Source organism: Rhinoderma darwinii, chromosome 4 (assembly GCF_050947455.1).
Source record: "Rhinoderma darwinii isolate aRhiDar2 chromosome 4, aRhiDar2.hap1, whole genome shotgun sequence".
Lineage (NCBI taxonomy): Eukaryota > Metazoa > Chordata > Amphibia > Anura > Rhinodermatidae > Rhinoderma > Rhinoderma darwinii.
Window position 1 is genome coordinate 111,856,310 of NC_134690.1, and position 16,529 is coordinate 111,872,838.

Below are 16,529 nucleotides of genomic sequence, written 5' to 3' on the forward strand. Positions count from 1 at the left end.
AGACAAAGCAGCAAAATGCAAATCCCCAACGTATCCTTTCAAATGTCTTCTCCATGTCCAGAGAAAGGATTAGAGAAGGCAATTCAAGAGGACCCAATTCACACTATGAGATTGATCAGGCTTGTCAGGGGCCTGTCTGCCTTTTGTGAATCCCACCTGATCAGAATTGGGCAATATTTTTTGCAAATAACTTGTTATCTGTGTTTAATGAAGATTTAGGACAAAATTTGGCAAGTGTGACAGGATTGCCTGAGTAATTTCCAATTAAGTAAAAGAGGAATACAATCTGTAAATTGAGAATTGGAGACTGTTTGGAGATACAAAGATGCTAAAAAAAATATTAATGTGGGCAGGTGATGAGAAGGAGTGCCTGGATCGTTCAGGTTATACAAACTATGGTAAAATCGATTGAACTCCTCTGCTATGTCCTGCGGATTGAGTATTTCGTATTCATCACTAGTGGAGAGAAGATAACGGTTAGGAAATGTCTGTCACTTTTAGGTTGTCAAGCTTCTGGGTGGCCCTGGTTGTGTTGCAGAGCCACTCCTATTTCTCATTCTGCACCTATCAGAGCCAAAGGTGGAGTATTTGAATCTGTTCAGTTTTCTCATGGTTTCTTGCGATTTCTTGTGTATGCATGTGTCTGATCAAGGTCCTGGTTACACCCTGTATCATCTTGACTGTTTGGACTCTTTGAACTGGACTTCGGCTTTGTCTTTGAATTTACCCTCTGCTCACTGATTTGGACATTCTGCTTTTGGCTGGTTTTGACTTCTGCTACTCCTGGTATTCTTCTGTTTTGTGATTTGTACTTTTAGTATCTCCTGGTTTTGTACTCTATTTGCTAATTACCCCTCTGGCTTGTCTATTTATCCGTTCTGGTATTGCCTGCAGTTGCACCTACTGTCCAGCACCGTATTCTGTAAAAGAAATCTGGGTTCTATGCAGCCAAATCTAACCTGCCTTGCGGTGGGCTCTGGGGAAGAACTCTACATTGTGCTGTTCTTCCTGGAAATGTATGAATAAATTGACAACTGGATATTATTATTCCCATTACTTATACAAACAATCCCAAAAATAACATGCCAGACTGAACCAGCCGTTCAGCCATACACAGTGTAACTTTTTGTTTTTACATCAAAGTTTGAGGGCTTTTTTTTGCAGTACAAGTTGTATTTTTTAATGCCACCATTTTGGGATGCATATAACTTATTGATTAACATTTATTAACTCTGCAATTCCGCTATTGTATTTATGTTATAAATTTTGCGCCATTCACCGTGTGGGATAAACAAATTGTTACCTTTATTCTATGGTCAGTAGGATTATGGCGATACCAAATATATATAGTTTTTTTTGTTAGGGGGGGGGGGTTTACTGCTTTTGCACATTAAATGCACATTTCATGAAATCATTTTTATTTTTATTTCACCACATTCCAAGATTCATAACTGTTTTATTTTTTTAGTCGATGTAGCCAGATGAGGGCTTGTTTTTTGTGGAAGGAGTCATATTTTTCAATAGAATAATTTTTATTATTATATTTTTGGGGAAAAATAGAAAGAAAAGCAATTCTGCCATAGATTTTTGCGTTCTTTTTATGCCGTTTACCGTACGGTTTAAATAATGTGATAACTTTATTGTACCGGTCGTTCTGATTCCAACTATACCACACATGTGTATTTTTATTGTTCTTGCACTTTTTAAAAATAAAACCATTTTTTTTAATTTATTTTTTATAAAAGTTTATAAAAAAAATTTTTAGTCCCACTAGGAGACTTAACAATGCAATTATTTGTTTTCTGATATAATGCTTTGGTAAACGTAGAATACCAAGGCATTATTGCCTTTCAGTAACAAACTGGGGGGCTTTGCTAAGCCCTGGCTGCCATTGGCACCCCCGATCGTATAGTGAGCGCTGATAGGTTACAGAGAGAGCCCCCTATTGACAGTGGCTTCTAAGGGGTTAAACAGGGATAGGAGGTAACTCCGATCTCAGCCGTTGCAGCGGGATCTCGACTATTTATTACAGCCGGCACCCACTGCTGATGGTGCGGGCACAGTTCCTCTGTCTGCGCCATCAAATGGACGTAACTGTACACAAAATGACCATAAAGTTACATCTAAATGCGGGAAGGGCTTAATGAAATCGTACTAGGTAATGCTCATAAACTGCTTCTAAGGAAATCTGCCTTCATTGGATTTCAAGTTATTTGGGTAAAATGTAATATGGAGTAAAGCAACAGCAAACCTAACAAAAACAAAATCACATAATCAATATGCAGAATGTGTATGAGATTTTATCAAATATCATCAACATTCAATTATGTCCTGGCCTTTGTGTTTTTGCAGTTCATAAAATTGTATTGCACACCTGCAATGAAGCACAATGTGTAATACAGCCAAAAGTTTCTAAAAAAAACTGTGTCAATAAGGCCAATACTAGAAACCATTTTAGCCAATAAACTTGATACACTATGTTATGCCTAGTGCAGGATCAGAGGGAGAGGTGTATGACAGGAATTCAAAGAAAACCAAAGAAAAAAACCTTGTGTCATGCACCACCCCTCAGGCCCTGCACTGGGCATAATACAGTTTATCAGGTATGTTTAGTGTTTCTGTCTGTATAAGACTCTGTTCACACTTGCAATGTTGTTTTTGTTTATAATGCAAACCACAATACATAGCCGGATCCGACTGACATCATTGACTTAGTATGGGGTCCACCGGATTCCGCTATGGTTCCAGACTTTTTGGCGGGAAGAATAGAACTACATGCAGCTCTATTCTTCCAATGACATATGTCATGATTACTGATAGAAGCCTCTGACGACTTTAGGAACATAGCTTTAGAATTAAAAATTAATACTTGCTTATGTTATTTTGTAAAGAAAAATCCCTTATTTTTCCCAAATAAATGTTATTAAAGCCAGAGACATTTTTGAAAATATTATTATCTTTTTATAGTGATTTGCCATAAAGAAACAATATGAAAAGAAAAGGTTCTGCTCTGTAAAACCATGAAATTACTGTGACCAAAAGGAAAAAACAGCATCAATTATTTGATATTTTGTTCAGCTAAATAAATTATTGCCCTAATAAACAATATTGATTTATATGTAACGGAATAATTAAAGTGTACCTCCCATGAAGCAGCAGGAAAAAACATTTGGAGCCTTTTGTTAAAATACTATAAGAGAATCTTCAGTGAAAACCATAGTGTCAGGCAGAATGTGTCTTGCCTATTGATTGGCAATAATCCAAGAATGAACTGGATGACAACTATAAGGCTCCATGCACACGGCCGTGCCCGTAATCACGGCCACCCGCATTTTCGGGCCGCGCTCCCATACAAAGTATGGGAGCATGACCCATAAAATGCAAAAGAACAGACATGTTCCATCATTTTTTGGAACATTTCTACAGCACGGACACCCATCTGTACGGAAAAGTGTCCGCGGCCAATAGAACTGAATAGGTCTGTAATTGCGGACCACATTACGGTCCGCAATTACTGAGAATTTTTATGGCCGTGTGTATGGGGCGTAAATCTGTCTAGCCCTGTGTATTCTGCTCGTGTCACTGAAACTTATCCAGGCTGCTTTGTGTTGATGATGTAAATATTTTGCCAACTCTGCCCCAACATGCCATGGGCTGTAGTATGCACACTTTTAGTACCATGCTGCTGCTGCATAGGGCACACTGTGCAACCTCTCCTATGACAGACCTGCATCGGTGGCTCTCCAGCATCCTGCAATGATTTATATAACTATAGCTTCTGATAGAAGAGATCTGGTCAACCACTATTGTGATGAATCAGCAAGGCCTCAATGGGACATGGTTAGAAAGCTACTGACTAGAGACAGTGATTTATATTAACAATATGGTATACAGAAGCTGATTACTTTCTTCTACAAAGCAAATTATAGGTTACATGGAGGAAATACATATAACCTGCTTTAATGTGGGCTCGGTAATGGGGTGGTGGGTATGATTTTGGGTGTCTGTTGGAGTGCATTCTTCACACGTACATGTACGTGTCAAGTGTTAAAGGGAAGTATGGAGCGCTCTCATGGGCTAAGGGCGCTACTTACTCAGCGGTTGTCGGCCGTTAATAGTAATGGTAGAATCGAAGACTTTAGAAAGAGGGGGCGGCCCCCTCCGACAGCTCATTGCCCCCCCCCTCGTGAACATGGGGTGCGGATGATTGTCATGGCAAAGGCAGGCCTTAATGGAAACTTGTCAGAATCACGATATACTGCAATACATTAGTATTGCAATATATAGTGCAATCGAATCAACTGATCGCTGTTTTAAGTTTTCTAGGGGGAGTTGGAAAAAAGATTAAAATATAAGTAGAAATAATGTTGTTTTTTTCTAATATCCCCAAAAAATTGGAAAAGTTAAAAAAAAACGAATATCCAAGTTTTTTCTAAATTCATGTTGAAAAATAAAAATTAACATAACTGGTATCGCCATATCTGTAAAAGTCCAAACTATTACAATTTAACGTTACTTAACCCGCACGGTAACCGCTGTAAACAAAAGAAAAAATGAAAACCGCCAGAATTGTTGTTTTTTGGTCACCTTAGCTCCCCAAAAAAATGTAATACAATTTATCAAAAACTCACATGTATCCCAAAATGGTACCAACAACAACTACAGCTCACTCTGCAAAAAAATAAGCCCTTATACCACTTAATTGACAAAAATATAAAAAAGTTAGAGCTTTCAGAATGTAGTGACACAAAACTTATTTTTTTTTAACAAATAGTTTTTCTGTGTAAAAGTGGTAAAACACAAAAAAACAATATAAATTCTCATCATCGTAATTCTATCAACCTATAGAATAAAGATAACATGTCGTTTTTATCACATGGTGAGTGCCGTAAAAACAAAACCCAAATAAACATGAAGAAAAAGAGGAGTCACTGTTTTATTTCTCATTCCACTGCACATAGAAATGTATTTCAGTTTCCCAGTACATTATATAGTAAATTTAATGGTGCCATGAAAAACTACAGCAAAAAGCAAGCCCTCATATGGCTGTGTAGATGGAAAAATTAAAAAGTTATGGCTTTTGGAGGGTGGGGAGGAAAAAACAAAAATGGAAAAACAAAAATTGGCCTGGTCATTAAGGGGTTAAACAACCAATGTTCTTCTGCTATGCACACAAAAATTCTACAGTCCGCTGCTGCCACTTGGCAGTTCAATCCGTGTACACTTGTATATAGCTCCAATTGATCATATCTGTACAAGGTGTGGAGGGTAGTGAAGGATCGGTACTCCATTATGAAGAGTCAGGACACCTATTACAGAAAAAGAACATTCACAAAATGCCCCAAAAAATTTGTCCTGCTGCTTTCTTGAAAAAAATACAGATAAATCTATAATGAGATGTACACTTTAAGGGTGAGACTATAAAATACTGGTGCAAACAAATGCAGTAAATACCATCACAAACAGCATTGTGGGCAAAAAAGGTTCAGGTCTATAATGAGAGTCTTAATTCCTAGGGTAGAACATTGCATATTTCGAGGTTCTGAAGCCAAGGAGGTCTCTCATCTCATTCCGGAATTTAGAAAGGTCCTGGCGGAGCTCATTTAGGTTTTCCACTGTTGCTTTGTCAGTACTTTGCATCTTCTGCCTCGATGAAGTCAAGTATCGATGTACAAGGCAACACATGACCTTCTGGTAGTTTTCATCTCTCTTTTGCCTGAGACTCTTCCATTCCTATAATTTCCAAGAAACCATTAGCATGAACAAGTCTAAGCAAAATGAATCAGCTTAATTTAAACCCTCAAATAGGTAGTAACAGAAGAAAGTCAATCTCTTAAGTTAAAGTGGCTGTATGAAATTGGAGAAACTGGTTGCTTTCTTCCAGAAATACCTCCACTCTTATCCATAGGCTATGTCTGGTATTGCAACTCAGACCTATTCACATGAGACTAAGCTACAATACCACAACTAGCCTCTGGACTAGAGTGGCACTGTTTCTGGGTTTCCTACTCAGTGACTGATAGCTATGTGCACACTCAAAGAGCGACGGCTTTAATTATTTAGTAAGACTGCCCACAGGATCTCCTTCACTATAACATGTTCCTTGTAGATCAGAAAGGGGCATGGAGAATTTAAGTTATGAGGAAAGATTGAAAGAATTAAACCTATTTAGCCTTGAAAAAAGACGACTAAGGGGGGACATGATTAACTTATATAAATATATTAATGGCACATACAAAAAATATGGTGAAATCCTGTTCCTTGTAAAACCCCCTCAAAAAACAAGGGGGCACTCCCTCCGTCTGGAGAAAAAAAGGTTCAAGCTGCAGAGGCGACAAGGCTTCTTTACTGTGAGAACGGTGAATCTATGGAATAGTCTACCGCAGGAGCTGGTCACAGCAGGGACAGTAGATGGCTTTAAAAAAGGCTTAGATAATTTCCTAGAACAAAAAAATATTAGCTCCGATGTGTAGAAATTTTTCCTTCCCTTTTCCCGTCCCTTGGTTGAACTTGATGGACATGTGTCTTTTTTCAGCCGTACTAACTATGTAACTATGTAACTATGTATGTTTAACATTACAGGTTCCCTTTCAGAAAATATGTTTATTTGATAAATTGAGTTTAATTTTTTTTATAAATAATTTATTTTCTTGTGAAATGTGAAACGATATCAATGGCCCTATTTATTTCCTGCATTTGATTCTGATCTGTGGTCTGTAGTTTTCTTGTTTACTAGGATCCTATGAAAGAAAAGCTCAGTAGAATCCTGTTATTAACTAGTATATCTGATGTACAGGTTAGGGTATGTTCACACGCAGAGTCAAAAACTTCTCAAAAAACGGAGCTGTTTTCAAGGGAAAACAGCCCCGGATTTTCAGACTTTTTTGAGCAACTCGCATTTTTCACAGCGTTTTTCGCTGCGTTTTCTCTGCGTTTTTTACGGACGTTTTTGGAGCTGTTTTCATTGGAGTCTATGAGAATACGGCTCCAAATAACGTCCCAAGAAGTGTCCTGTACTTCTTTTGACGAGGCTGTAATTTTACGCGCCATCTTTTGACAGCGATGCTTAAAATGACAGGTCCGTCGGCATAGTACATCGTAAAGCCCATTGAAAGTAATGGGCAGATGTTTGCCGTCGTATTGGAGCCGTTTTTTCAGACGTAATTCGAGGCGTAAAACGCCTCCATTACGTCTGAAAATAGGTTGTGTGAACCCAGCCTTAGAATTCAGAATTTGTGGAAATCTGGGACATATGATGGAAGTGGAAGAGTGCGTATGTTGTGGATTTACTAGCTGACTCCTGAGGTAATGATGCTCATACCCAAATTTTCTAAAGTTTCTTTGTGTTCCTATACTTTCATGTACATTATAGCCTTTTTACAATGAAAATGCTGTATTTTTAAAAAAATATATTTTAATGCATGTACCATGGTGTGGTCTGCCTAACTTGGAGCTCTATCGGGTGCCAATTATTCCAACTCTATTTTCACCACTTTACTATTTGAAACATCTTCAAGTTAGGGAAAATCATGAAAGGACAAAAAAAAAATAATGGGGAAACTAATTTTGATTCTTTCTGCCAATAGTAAATTATTGTAAATTACCCCCATGATAAGGCTGTGTTCATATGTTATTGTCAAATTAGCAGCATTATTTTTTATACTTTTTCTTCTAAATTGCAATTATATATTTTACTGTAATTCATACAAAAAAGAACAACTTGTACTGTGAATACAGACTCATTTATATCAATCTAACATTTAAAAAGTTTTTCTGTCATAAAAACAGACCTTATCGTTGTTTGTTAACACATCATACAGGTTGACAATTTTGGAATGATTGACCTTTCATTAGTAAACTTTGATCAATGGTATAAACAGTGATGCAACTATGATAGAAGCAGCACACACAAGTACAATAAGGCCCATGACGACACCTGTAGTCACCACCAGGGGAGCTCACTGCATACAGATATACAGCTCCCATAGGGGTAATTTATTAAGATGTACAACAACAGTCCTAAACTCCTAATACAAAGAGCACTGGAGTAAAATGCGCCTAATTTATTAAGAGATGTACATTTCTGGCAGCTAATAAATCTACGGCAGCTATGAGCTGGAGTTTTTTTTTTATTCAGCTTAAAAATTCAAGTGTTGCAAAATATAGACTTTGTGACACAAGAAAACTGGAACAGATGCATAATAAATTACTCCCATAGTGTTTTGGTTCTATATCTGTTTTTAATCTTGTAATACACTTTCTAAAGTTAAAAAGTAGCATTATACAGGTGCATATGTACTGTAGATATAAATAAGGATTTTCAAAAAAGCTTGTGCTCCGTAAAGTTTCTTGGTGCTGGAATAAATGTAACATAATAAAAAACAAATCCCTCACCTCTGGCAGTGCTACTGAATATAGAAGTTGTGTTCTGATGTTAGAATTGTGAAACTGGATCAAATATTGTGGTTTACTTGCTTTAAATGTAAGGCTTCGTTCACATCTGCGTCAGGGCTCCATTTCGACGTTCCGTCTGAGCTTTCCATCAGAACGGAGCCTTGACTGAAACCAACGGAAACCATAGGTTTCCTGTTCCATGGTGACGGATCCGGTGCAAATGGTTTCTGTTTGTCTCCGTTGTGCAAGGGTTCTGTAGTTTTGACGGAATCAATAGCTTAGTTGACTGACGGAAATCTCTGACGAAACAGAAATTTTGGAGTGTATCTATGGGAATATGTGCCCACTCAGTCAAAATAGCATTTGTGAGGTCAGACACTGATGTTGGATGAGAAGGTCTGACTCACAATCAGCGTTCAATTTATCCAAAAGGTGTTTATTGGGATTGAAGTCCGGTCTCTGTATAGGCCACTCAAGTTCCTCCACGCAAAACTTGTCACACCATATCTTTATGGACCTCACTTTGTGCAAAGTGAAACAGTCATTCTGAAAACAGGAAAGTGTCTTCCCCAAACTGTTGCCACAAAATTGGAGGCATAGAATTGTCTAAAATGTCCTTGTATGCTGTATCATTAACATTACCCTTTACTGGAAATATGGGGCCTATTCCAAACCCTGAAAAACAGCCTCATTATCCATCCTCCAACAAATGTTCAATAGACTTTTCAGTAGGTAATGTCCTCCTGGAATCAGCCAGGCATCCACCAAACCCATATACATCCATCAGACTGCCAGATAGTGAAACGTGATTCGTCATTTCAGAAAACAAGTTTCCGCTGCTTCAGAGTCCAGTGGCGGTGTGTTTTACACCACTCCAGCTGACGCTTGACATTGCATATGGTGAACTTAGGCTTATTTGCAGCTGTTCGACCATGGAAGCCCATTTCATGAAGCTCCCGCGACACTGTTCTTCTGCTGATGTCACTTCCAGAGGCCGTTTGGAACTTTGTAGTGAGTAATGCCACACACTAACACTCAACGGCCCTGCTCTATGCGTTTGCATGATCTAGTTACTTCTTGATGCTTCCACTTCATAATAACAGCATTTACAGATGACTGGGGTGGATCTAGCAGATCAGAAATTTCACAAACTGATGTAGTAAAAGTGTCATCATATGACAGTTAAAGTCACTGAGATCTTCAGTGGGATCCATACTACTACCAATGTTTATTTTAGGAGATTGCATTGCTGTGTGCTTGATGTTATACATCTGTTTGCAATGGACATGTCAGTAACACTTGAAATAAATAATTAGGAGGGGCGTCCTCATTCTTTTACCCATGTAGTGTAATTTGTCTACTTTAAATTGTATATAAAATGTTGGGGTTTTTGGTTTTTTTAAGTTCTGCCTAAGCTTAAATAACGTTTGGAGATATGAAGTGTAAGTTAGCTTAGGCATCACATGTGATGCTTCCATCCTTTCTATGAAGGTGGTCACCTCTGTTTGAGAGCAATTTAAAAATGTACAATGTAACTAAATAGCAAGTTTATACACAGACGAGTCACATTATTATGACGAGAGGCGTAGCTAGGGGCTTAGCACAGGGGGAGGGCGAAAAACATCTGAGTGGGCCCGAACCCAGTGGGCCCCCAACACATGTTTGCAGAGGCACATCCAGCAGGGTCCGGCTTATTTAGACAGTGCAGTTTGCTATGCTGCATAGTTGTAACGTCCGTGGTTGCTGACCACGAACTCCTTCCATCCGGTCGATGCCCTTCTCTCCAGAGATGTCTGCACACGCGGCCGTCCTGTTCCACAGTGACTACCAGGGTGCGCTCGCGAGCTCAGTCCAACCTTAAGGAGCCAAAGCGCACACAGGTGTGAGATTGAGCTGATTGCTCCCAGAGCACCCAGGACTATAAGAAGGGCCCAGCCCCTTCCTGCCTTGCCTGAGCTTTGTTGTCGTTACCCTAGTCTGTCTACGCAAATGGTCTGCTAAGTGTTTTCCAGTTCCCAGTGTTTCCCGTTCCTGCTACCTGTAACCTGGATCCTGTGCTATCCTGGTCAAGTGCCGTATTGAGTTGGAGTCATGCTACGCTGAGTACCACGCCTGTCCTGCTTCACCACGCCTGGTGCCTGCCTGCTGCCTAAGTCCCAGCCGAGCCTGTCTTGCTACTGTCAGAGCTACCACAGGTACACCTATACAAACTATAAACTGTGACCTGTGTCCTGTTGGCCAGCTGCCATACCGTCAAGGTGGTATGGCCCAGTGGGTCCATGTACCAAACGTGACAATAGTATAGCGAGCTACAGTGTTTTTGTAACTGCTAAGCTACTTCTGTAAGCTCCATTCACAGTAAAGTGCCTCCCCACACAGTATAATGCCCCGATAGTGCCCCCATGCAAAATAATGCCCCTATAGTGCCTCCCTACGCAGTATAATGCTGCCATAGTGGCCCCCACATAGAATAATGCCCCTATAGTGCCCCCCACAAAATATGCTTCTATAGTGGCCCCTACACAGTATAATGACCCCTTAGTGGACCTCACACAGTATATTGCTCCTATAGCTGTCCCCAAACAGTATAATGCCCCCATAGTGCCCCCACGCAGAATAATGCACCTATAGTGCCTCCCCACACAGTATAATGCCCCTATAGTGCCCTCCATGCAGAATAATGCCCCTATTGTGCCTCCCCACACAGTATAATGCTTCCATAGTGGCCCCTGCACAGTATAATGATGCCTTAGCGGACCCCACATGGTATATTGCCCCCATAGCTGCCCCAATAAAGTATAATGCCCCATAGCTTCCCTCATTCAGTATAATGCCCCCATACAGTATAATGCCCCCATAGCTGCCCCATACAGTATAATGCTCCCATAGATGCTCCTATACAGTATAATTCCCCTATAGCTGCCTTCTTACAGTATAATGCCCCCATAGCTGCCCACATACAGTATAATTTCCAATTGGCTGCTCCCATAAAGTATAATTCTCCCATAGCTGCCCTCATACAGTATAATGCCCTATAAAGTATATTGCCCAATAGCTAACTCTACAGTACAATGCCCCCATAGTTGCCCTCATACAGTATAATGCCCCAATAGCTTCCCCCATAGACTATAATGCCCCATAGCTTCCCTCATACAGTATAATGCCCCATAGCTGCCCCATACAGTATAATGCCCCCATAGCTGCCCCATACAGTATGCCCCATAGCTGTCCCATACAGAATAAGGCCTCGTAGCTTCCCTCATTCTCTCATACAGTATAATGCCCCCACAGCTTCCCCCATATAGTATAATGCCTCCATAGCTTCCCCATACAGTATAATGCCCCCATAGCTCCTTCCATACAGTATAATGCCCCCATGTCTGACGCCCATACCCAGTATAATGCCCCCATAGTGCATACTAAAAAATAATAAATGAAAAACTCAACTATCCCTGTTCCCACGACAAGTAGAGGAGATTCCAATGCTCCTTCCATCTGTAATATGAGTGGCTTGGTGCGAACAGGCACGATGACATCAATGCTTCGCGCCTGTCTGCGCCGAGCCGCTCACGGTCGTCATTACACAGTAAATGCTGGAGCAGTGAGCTGATTGCTCTTTGCTCCAGCATTGGTTTCAACTGTATCTGGGTCCTGAGTAACCGCCGTATGCAGCACGGACAGCAGCTAGACGGGCTGGGAGTGACACAATAAGGTGCTGGTAGGTTGTCTCAGGTTTCTGGAGCCATGCTGACTGCAGTGCATCCCACATTTGCTGGAGGGTGTGTAGGGGAGGATGCATAGAGCGAACAAGACGATCGGGGTGGTCCCACAGATGCTCAATTGGGTTTGAGTCTGGTGAATTAGGGGGCTAGGGAAGTACTTGAAAGACTTGGTCGTGCTCTTCCAACGACGTTCGGACATTTCTAGCCGTGTGACATTTCGCATTGTCTTGCTGGAAGATTCCATCTGCCCCAGGGAAGACAAACAGCATGTATGGGTGGACGTGATCTGCAATGATGGATTCATGCCCAAATCAGTTCAGAGTGCCTCCCACATGGATGAGTGGGCACAGAGAATGCCATAAAAAAAATTCCCCAGACCATAATGCTGCTGCCACCTGCTTGTGTTCTTCCAGCAATGGTTGCAGGGTGTTTGTTCTCTGATGTTTCTCGCCTAACACGCCAACGTCCATTCGTTCGATGAAGCAGAATACGTGACTCATCGGAGAAGGCAACCCTTTTCCAAGCATCAGGGGTCCAAATCCGATACTGCCGTGCAAATTGAAGCCTTTTTTCCGATGCACCTTTGTTAGCATAGGAGCAGTGACCATCCGTCTACTTTGGAGTACCATACTTAGCAGGGATCGCTAAACTGTTGTTTTAGGCACACGTCTGGTAGTCCCTGGTTGATTTTCACGGTGAGCTGCTCCACTGTAGCGTGTCGTTCTGCCCTCGCGCACCTTCGTAGCAGACATTCACCTCTCATATCAATGGCATGTGGTGCTCTGCAGTTTCCACATTGGTTATTCCCAATGGTGCCATTTGTCCGCTCATAGTACAGTTTCACCACAGCAGCTTGTGAACAGATCACAAACTGCGCTGTTTGAGAAATACTGCGACCCTTGGCCCGAAAGCCAATAATCATCCCTTTTTGCAACTCTGATAAATCGCCCCTTTTACCCATGGCCACAATGAGTGATATGTGTTCAGACAGCCTATCGCAGACCTTAAATACCCACCAAGTCAGCACATGACACATCACTTCCTTTATGGGCTTTGACTGCCGACGTTAAAAGTAAGAAGTGGTCATAATAATGTGACGCGACTGCATTATGTGCTTAAATTGGTTATCTAAAATCAAATCCTTACCGTTCTGAATATGTATACACTATTTTAATATTTTCCTATTATTACAACAAAAAAATAATACTGCACTACTAAAGAGGAATGCCAGAAATATGTTATTGAGTACTACTTTATTATAAGCTGTATTTAGTATTGACTTTTATCTGAAGTTCTTTAACAGTTGAAACTTGCTGTGACCTTGGGTAATAAACCATGAGATTTCAAACCATAAAGTAGTAATAATAAAAAAAGGCTTCAATTTTTATTTTATTTTTTCAACATGATATTGATGGCACAAAGGAGTAAATTCGTAAAGGACAATTCTAGACAGAAGTTATATATACATTGATGGAACATTAGAGGCCAGTTTAAAATAAAATTCTTAGCTGCTTTTTTAAGACTTCTGCACCATGATGCTCTTCATTATATTCTCAGTTCATACACCTCATAGCATTTCCTGGTCTTTCTCTCAGACTGGGAGATCCTTAGTTATGGAATGTGACAACTCTTGAGTACCAATTTGCAGCTGTCCCCAACTAGGGTTACCAACCTTTGCTGTACAACTTATCAAAAAATGACGGTCATTCAACATTTTTTATGGACACAATGGAAAACCATAATGAATTATATAGATGATGAGTAATCTGTAACTACAGCTGAGATATGAACACATTAGCTGCATTTACTGTGACCTGTAAAATGATGATGATGATCTTAATAATCTGCTCAAGCTCTTGCAGCTTCAAAAAAAGTCACAGATGCATCATATGTGTTTTTTTTTTTTGCTGACTTGAATACAGATGGAAACTCTGATCCTTACACAGTGCCTTGGGGGGGGGGGGGGGGGACAAGCATTGTTGTCCCTAATAGCATAGATTGTTCTGTGTGGATTTCAAAAGTATTGGAATAGCTTTTACATTTCTATTATTATCTTGACTTAGAGCCTGATTGTAAGTAAAAAAACAAACAAAAAAAAACATTTCAGCTAATTTTAGTGGGTAAAAGAAAACACAAGTAAGGAAGAATTTTGTCTAACTCAAGAATGATTTAATAAACTAATGTTATTGTACCCGATAAAATATTCCTGGAGAAAGCTTTTTCCATGCTGCATGCCTGCTGTAACACCATGACTCATATTTCTAGAATTCTTGGAGGGTAAGCTTAAACTCAAAGACTAGAGTATTAAATTGATATTTTGCTGTCTGGGTAGTTTGACAAAAGATTACCGTTCTTACCTTGAGACTGTTCTGTCGCTTGACCCTTCCTGTTGGAGTATGGGAACAGATCCACTTACTCAAACTGTTAAACAAATAGCAAATAGTCTTCGGAGATGGGATAATGTTGAAAGGTGGAGGGAGCGTGCATTTGTCATCAAAATAACTCAACCACAGCTTGGCCCTGGCAAACTTCCACTCTTTATCCTCATGGTTCTAGTAGGTGAAAGGTACAAAGAGATCAGACACTGAAAAAGTTGGGATGTAAATAGTACACCAAAGATTATCTGTTCAGATGGGTGACCTTGGATCATCTGACTTGCAACCCTTGAAGTCTCTTGACTGTTGAACAAAGGGACTGTTCTTTTGTCAAAAATAATATTAGAAGCAACAAAGGGCACATACTTTCAACTGAGTGTTAACAGAAATAACATCTCCAAGGTCTCTGATATAGTACACTGCATAAATGAGAATATAAATATATATTTCTATTTCTAAATGACCACCATTAACATTCACGGAAGGATAACACAATTGCAATGTATTAACCCCTTAATGACCAGCCTATTTTAAACATATACCCAAGAACAACATAGAAAGTTATGTCATTAATATCTGTAAAATAAAAAAATTAGGCAACTTTGTTCTATTTCAGAGTTACAAAAATGAATACACCCAATGTTTACATTTATTAAACGTCCAATCGTAAGAAATTGATGGCCTATTCTCAGTATAAGCCATCAATATCTCGATCAATGGGGGTCCGACTTCCAGCACCTCTGACAATCAGCTGTTTTAAAGGGGCCGCGCCAATTGTACAAGCACTGCTTCCCCTTAATTTCTTACCTGCTCGTACTGTAAATCGCAGACACACTTGTAGCAGTGGTTCACAGTGGGGAGAAGCAGAGCGGTTAAATGAGTATAACAGTTTTTTTTATTTTATGTCCAATTGGGGAGGGGGAGAGGGATGGGGCGGTGGTCGCACTCCCTGCGACTGAAATTGTTACACCACAATTGTGGCGCATGACTAGCCGAAATATGCAACACATTTATTAAGAGGCGTTTGCATTTGTGTCACATCTCATTCCAGCGAACCGTTTAAGATTGGCGTATGAAACGCCAGTTTTATTAAATCTCCCCATGTCTGAAAGACATTTTCTAATAGAGGTTGGACGTTGTAGATATAGAGGTAAGATAAATTTCAAGACATGTTAATACCAAAAAAACATATAAAGGAGGCGGAACAATTAAAGGGAGCGGTGGAAGCGAGTAAAGTTTGGATGCGTGTTGGAAAAGTGATAATAAATATTTGTGATTTACTCATATTAAGAGACATTTCCAAAGTCCGCTAGTAAAGCTGTGACAACAGTAAAATAATATTGTCCGTATATGCAGCTCTATACCTCCACATTTAATTCCTTTGATTCTTTCATCTAGCCTAATTTTTGGGATTAGTATCTCCATAGTGAGAACAAATAAAAGAGGTGAGAAATGCAATTCTTGACTTAGAGCTGGAGTGGAAAGAAAATCATTAACTAGGGCACAGGTCGTGGATTTTTCATACATTGCAAATATTGCAGAGATAATTTTTTGGGGAAAACAAATGTTTCTTGACAAATGATCATTAAGCCAGTCAAAAGCCTTCTCGGCATCAAGTCCACATTGAGGATTAAGTATGTAGATGCTTTGTCTTCTTTAGGAATTAGAGATTTGAGCTGATAAGGTCTGTTCATGGAAGAGGATAGCGTTTCCCCACATTATATAATTTGTGCATGTAGGGGGGTAGGAAATCTCTGACGGTATCATAGTAGAAGGAAGGTAATCCACCAGGATCTGGGCATTTATTCTTAGGAGTGGAGCTGATATCATCTTGTATGGCTGGGTGTGTAAGGAAGAGGCTGTTTGAGTTGTAATTGTCATTAATTAACAATAGGAGATGACGACTATCAACAAGGAACTCCGAGAACATAATGCCCTTCAAGCACAAAAGTTCTTTACATCGTCTCTGGGCATAAATATTCAGACTCTTTACTATGACACATGGAATTTAGCTCTGGGGGCCTCCCATTTCTCTAGA

At 40.0% G+C, this 16,529-nt stretch overlaps 1 protein-coding gene across 2 annotated transcripts in view; it reads right to left on the reverse strand.

Moving 5' to 3' along the window:
• Positions 1-4,917: 4,917 nt before the first annotated feature.
• TRPC1 (transient receptor potential cation channel subfamily C member 1) overlaps positions 4,918-16,529 on the reverse strand; it is a 94,632-nt gene continuing 83,020 nt past the window's right edge. For both annotated transcript variants that reach the window (XM_075861470.1, XM_075861471.1), the window contains 2 exons: positions 14,474-14,668; positions 4,918-5,733 (listed from right to left, as the gene is read on the reverse strand). In XM_075861470.1, the coding sequence (XP_075717585.1) occupies positions 5,506-5,733; positions 14,474-14,668 (423 nt within the window). In that variant the 3' untranslated portion in view covers positions 4,918-5,505. The remainder of the gene's footprint in view (positions 5,734-14,473; positions 14,669-16,529) is intronic.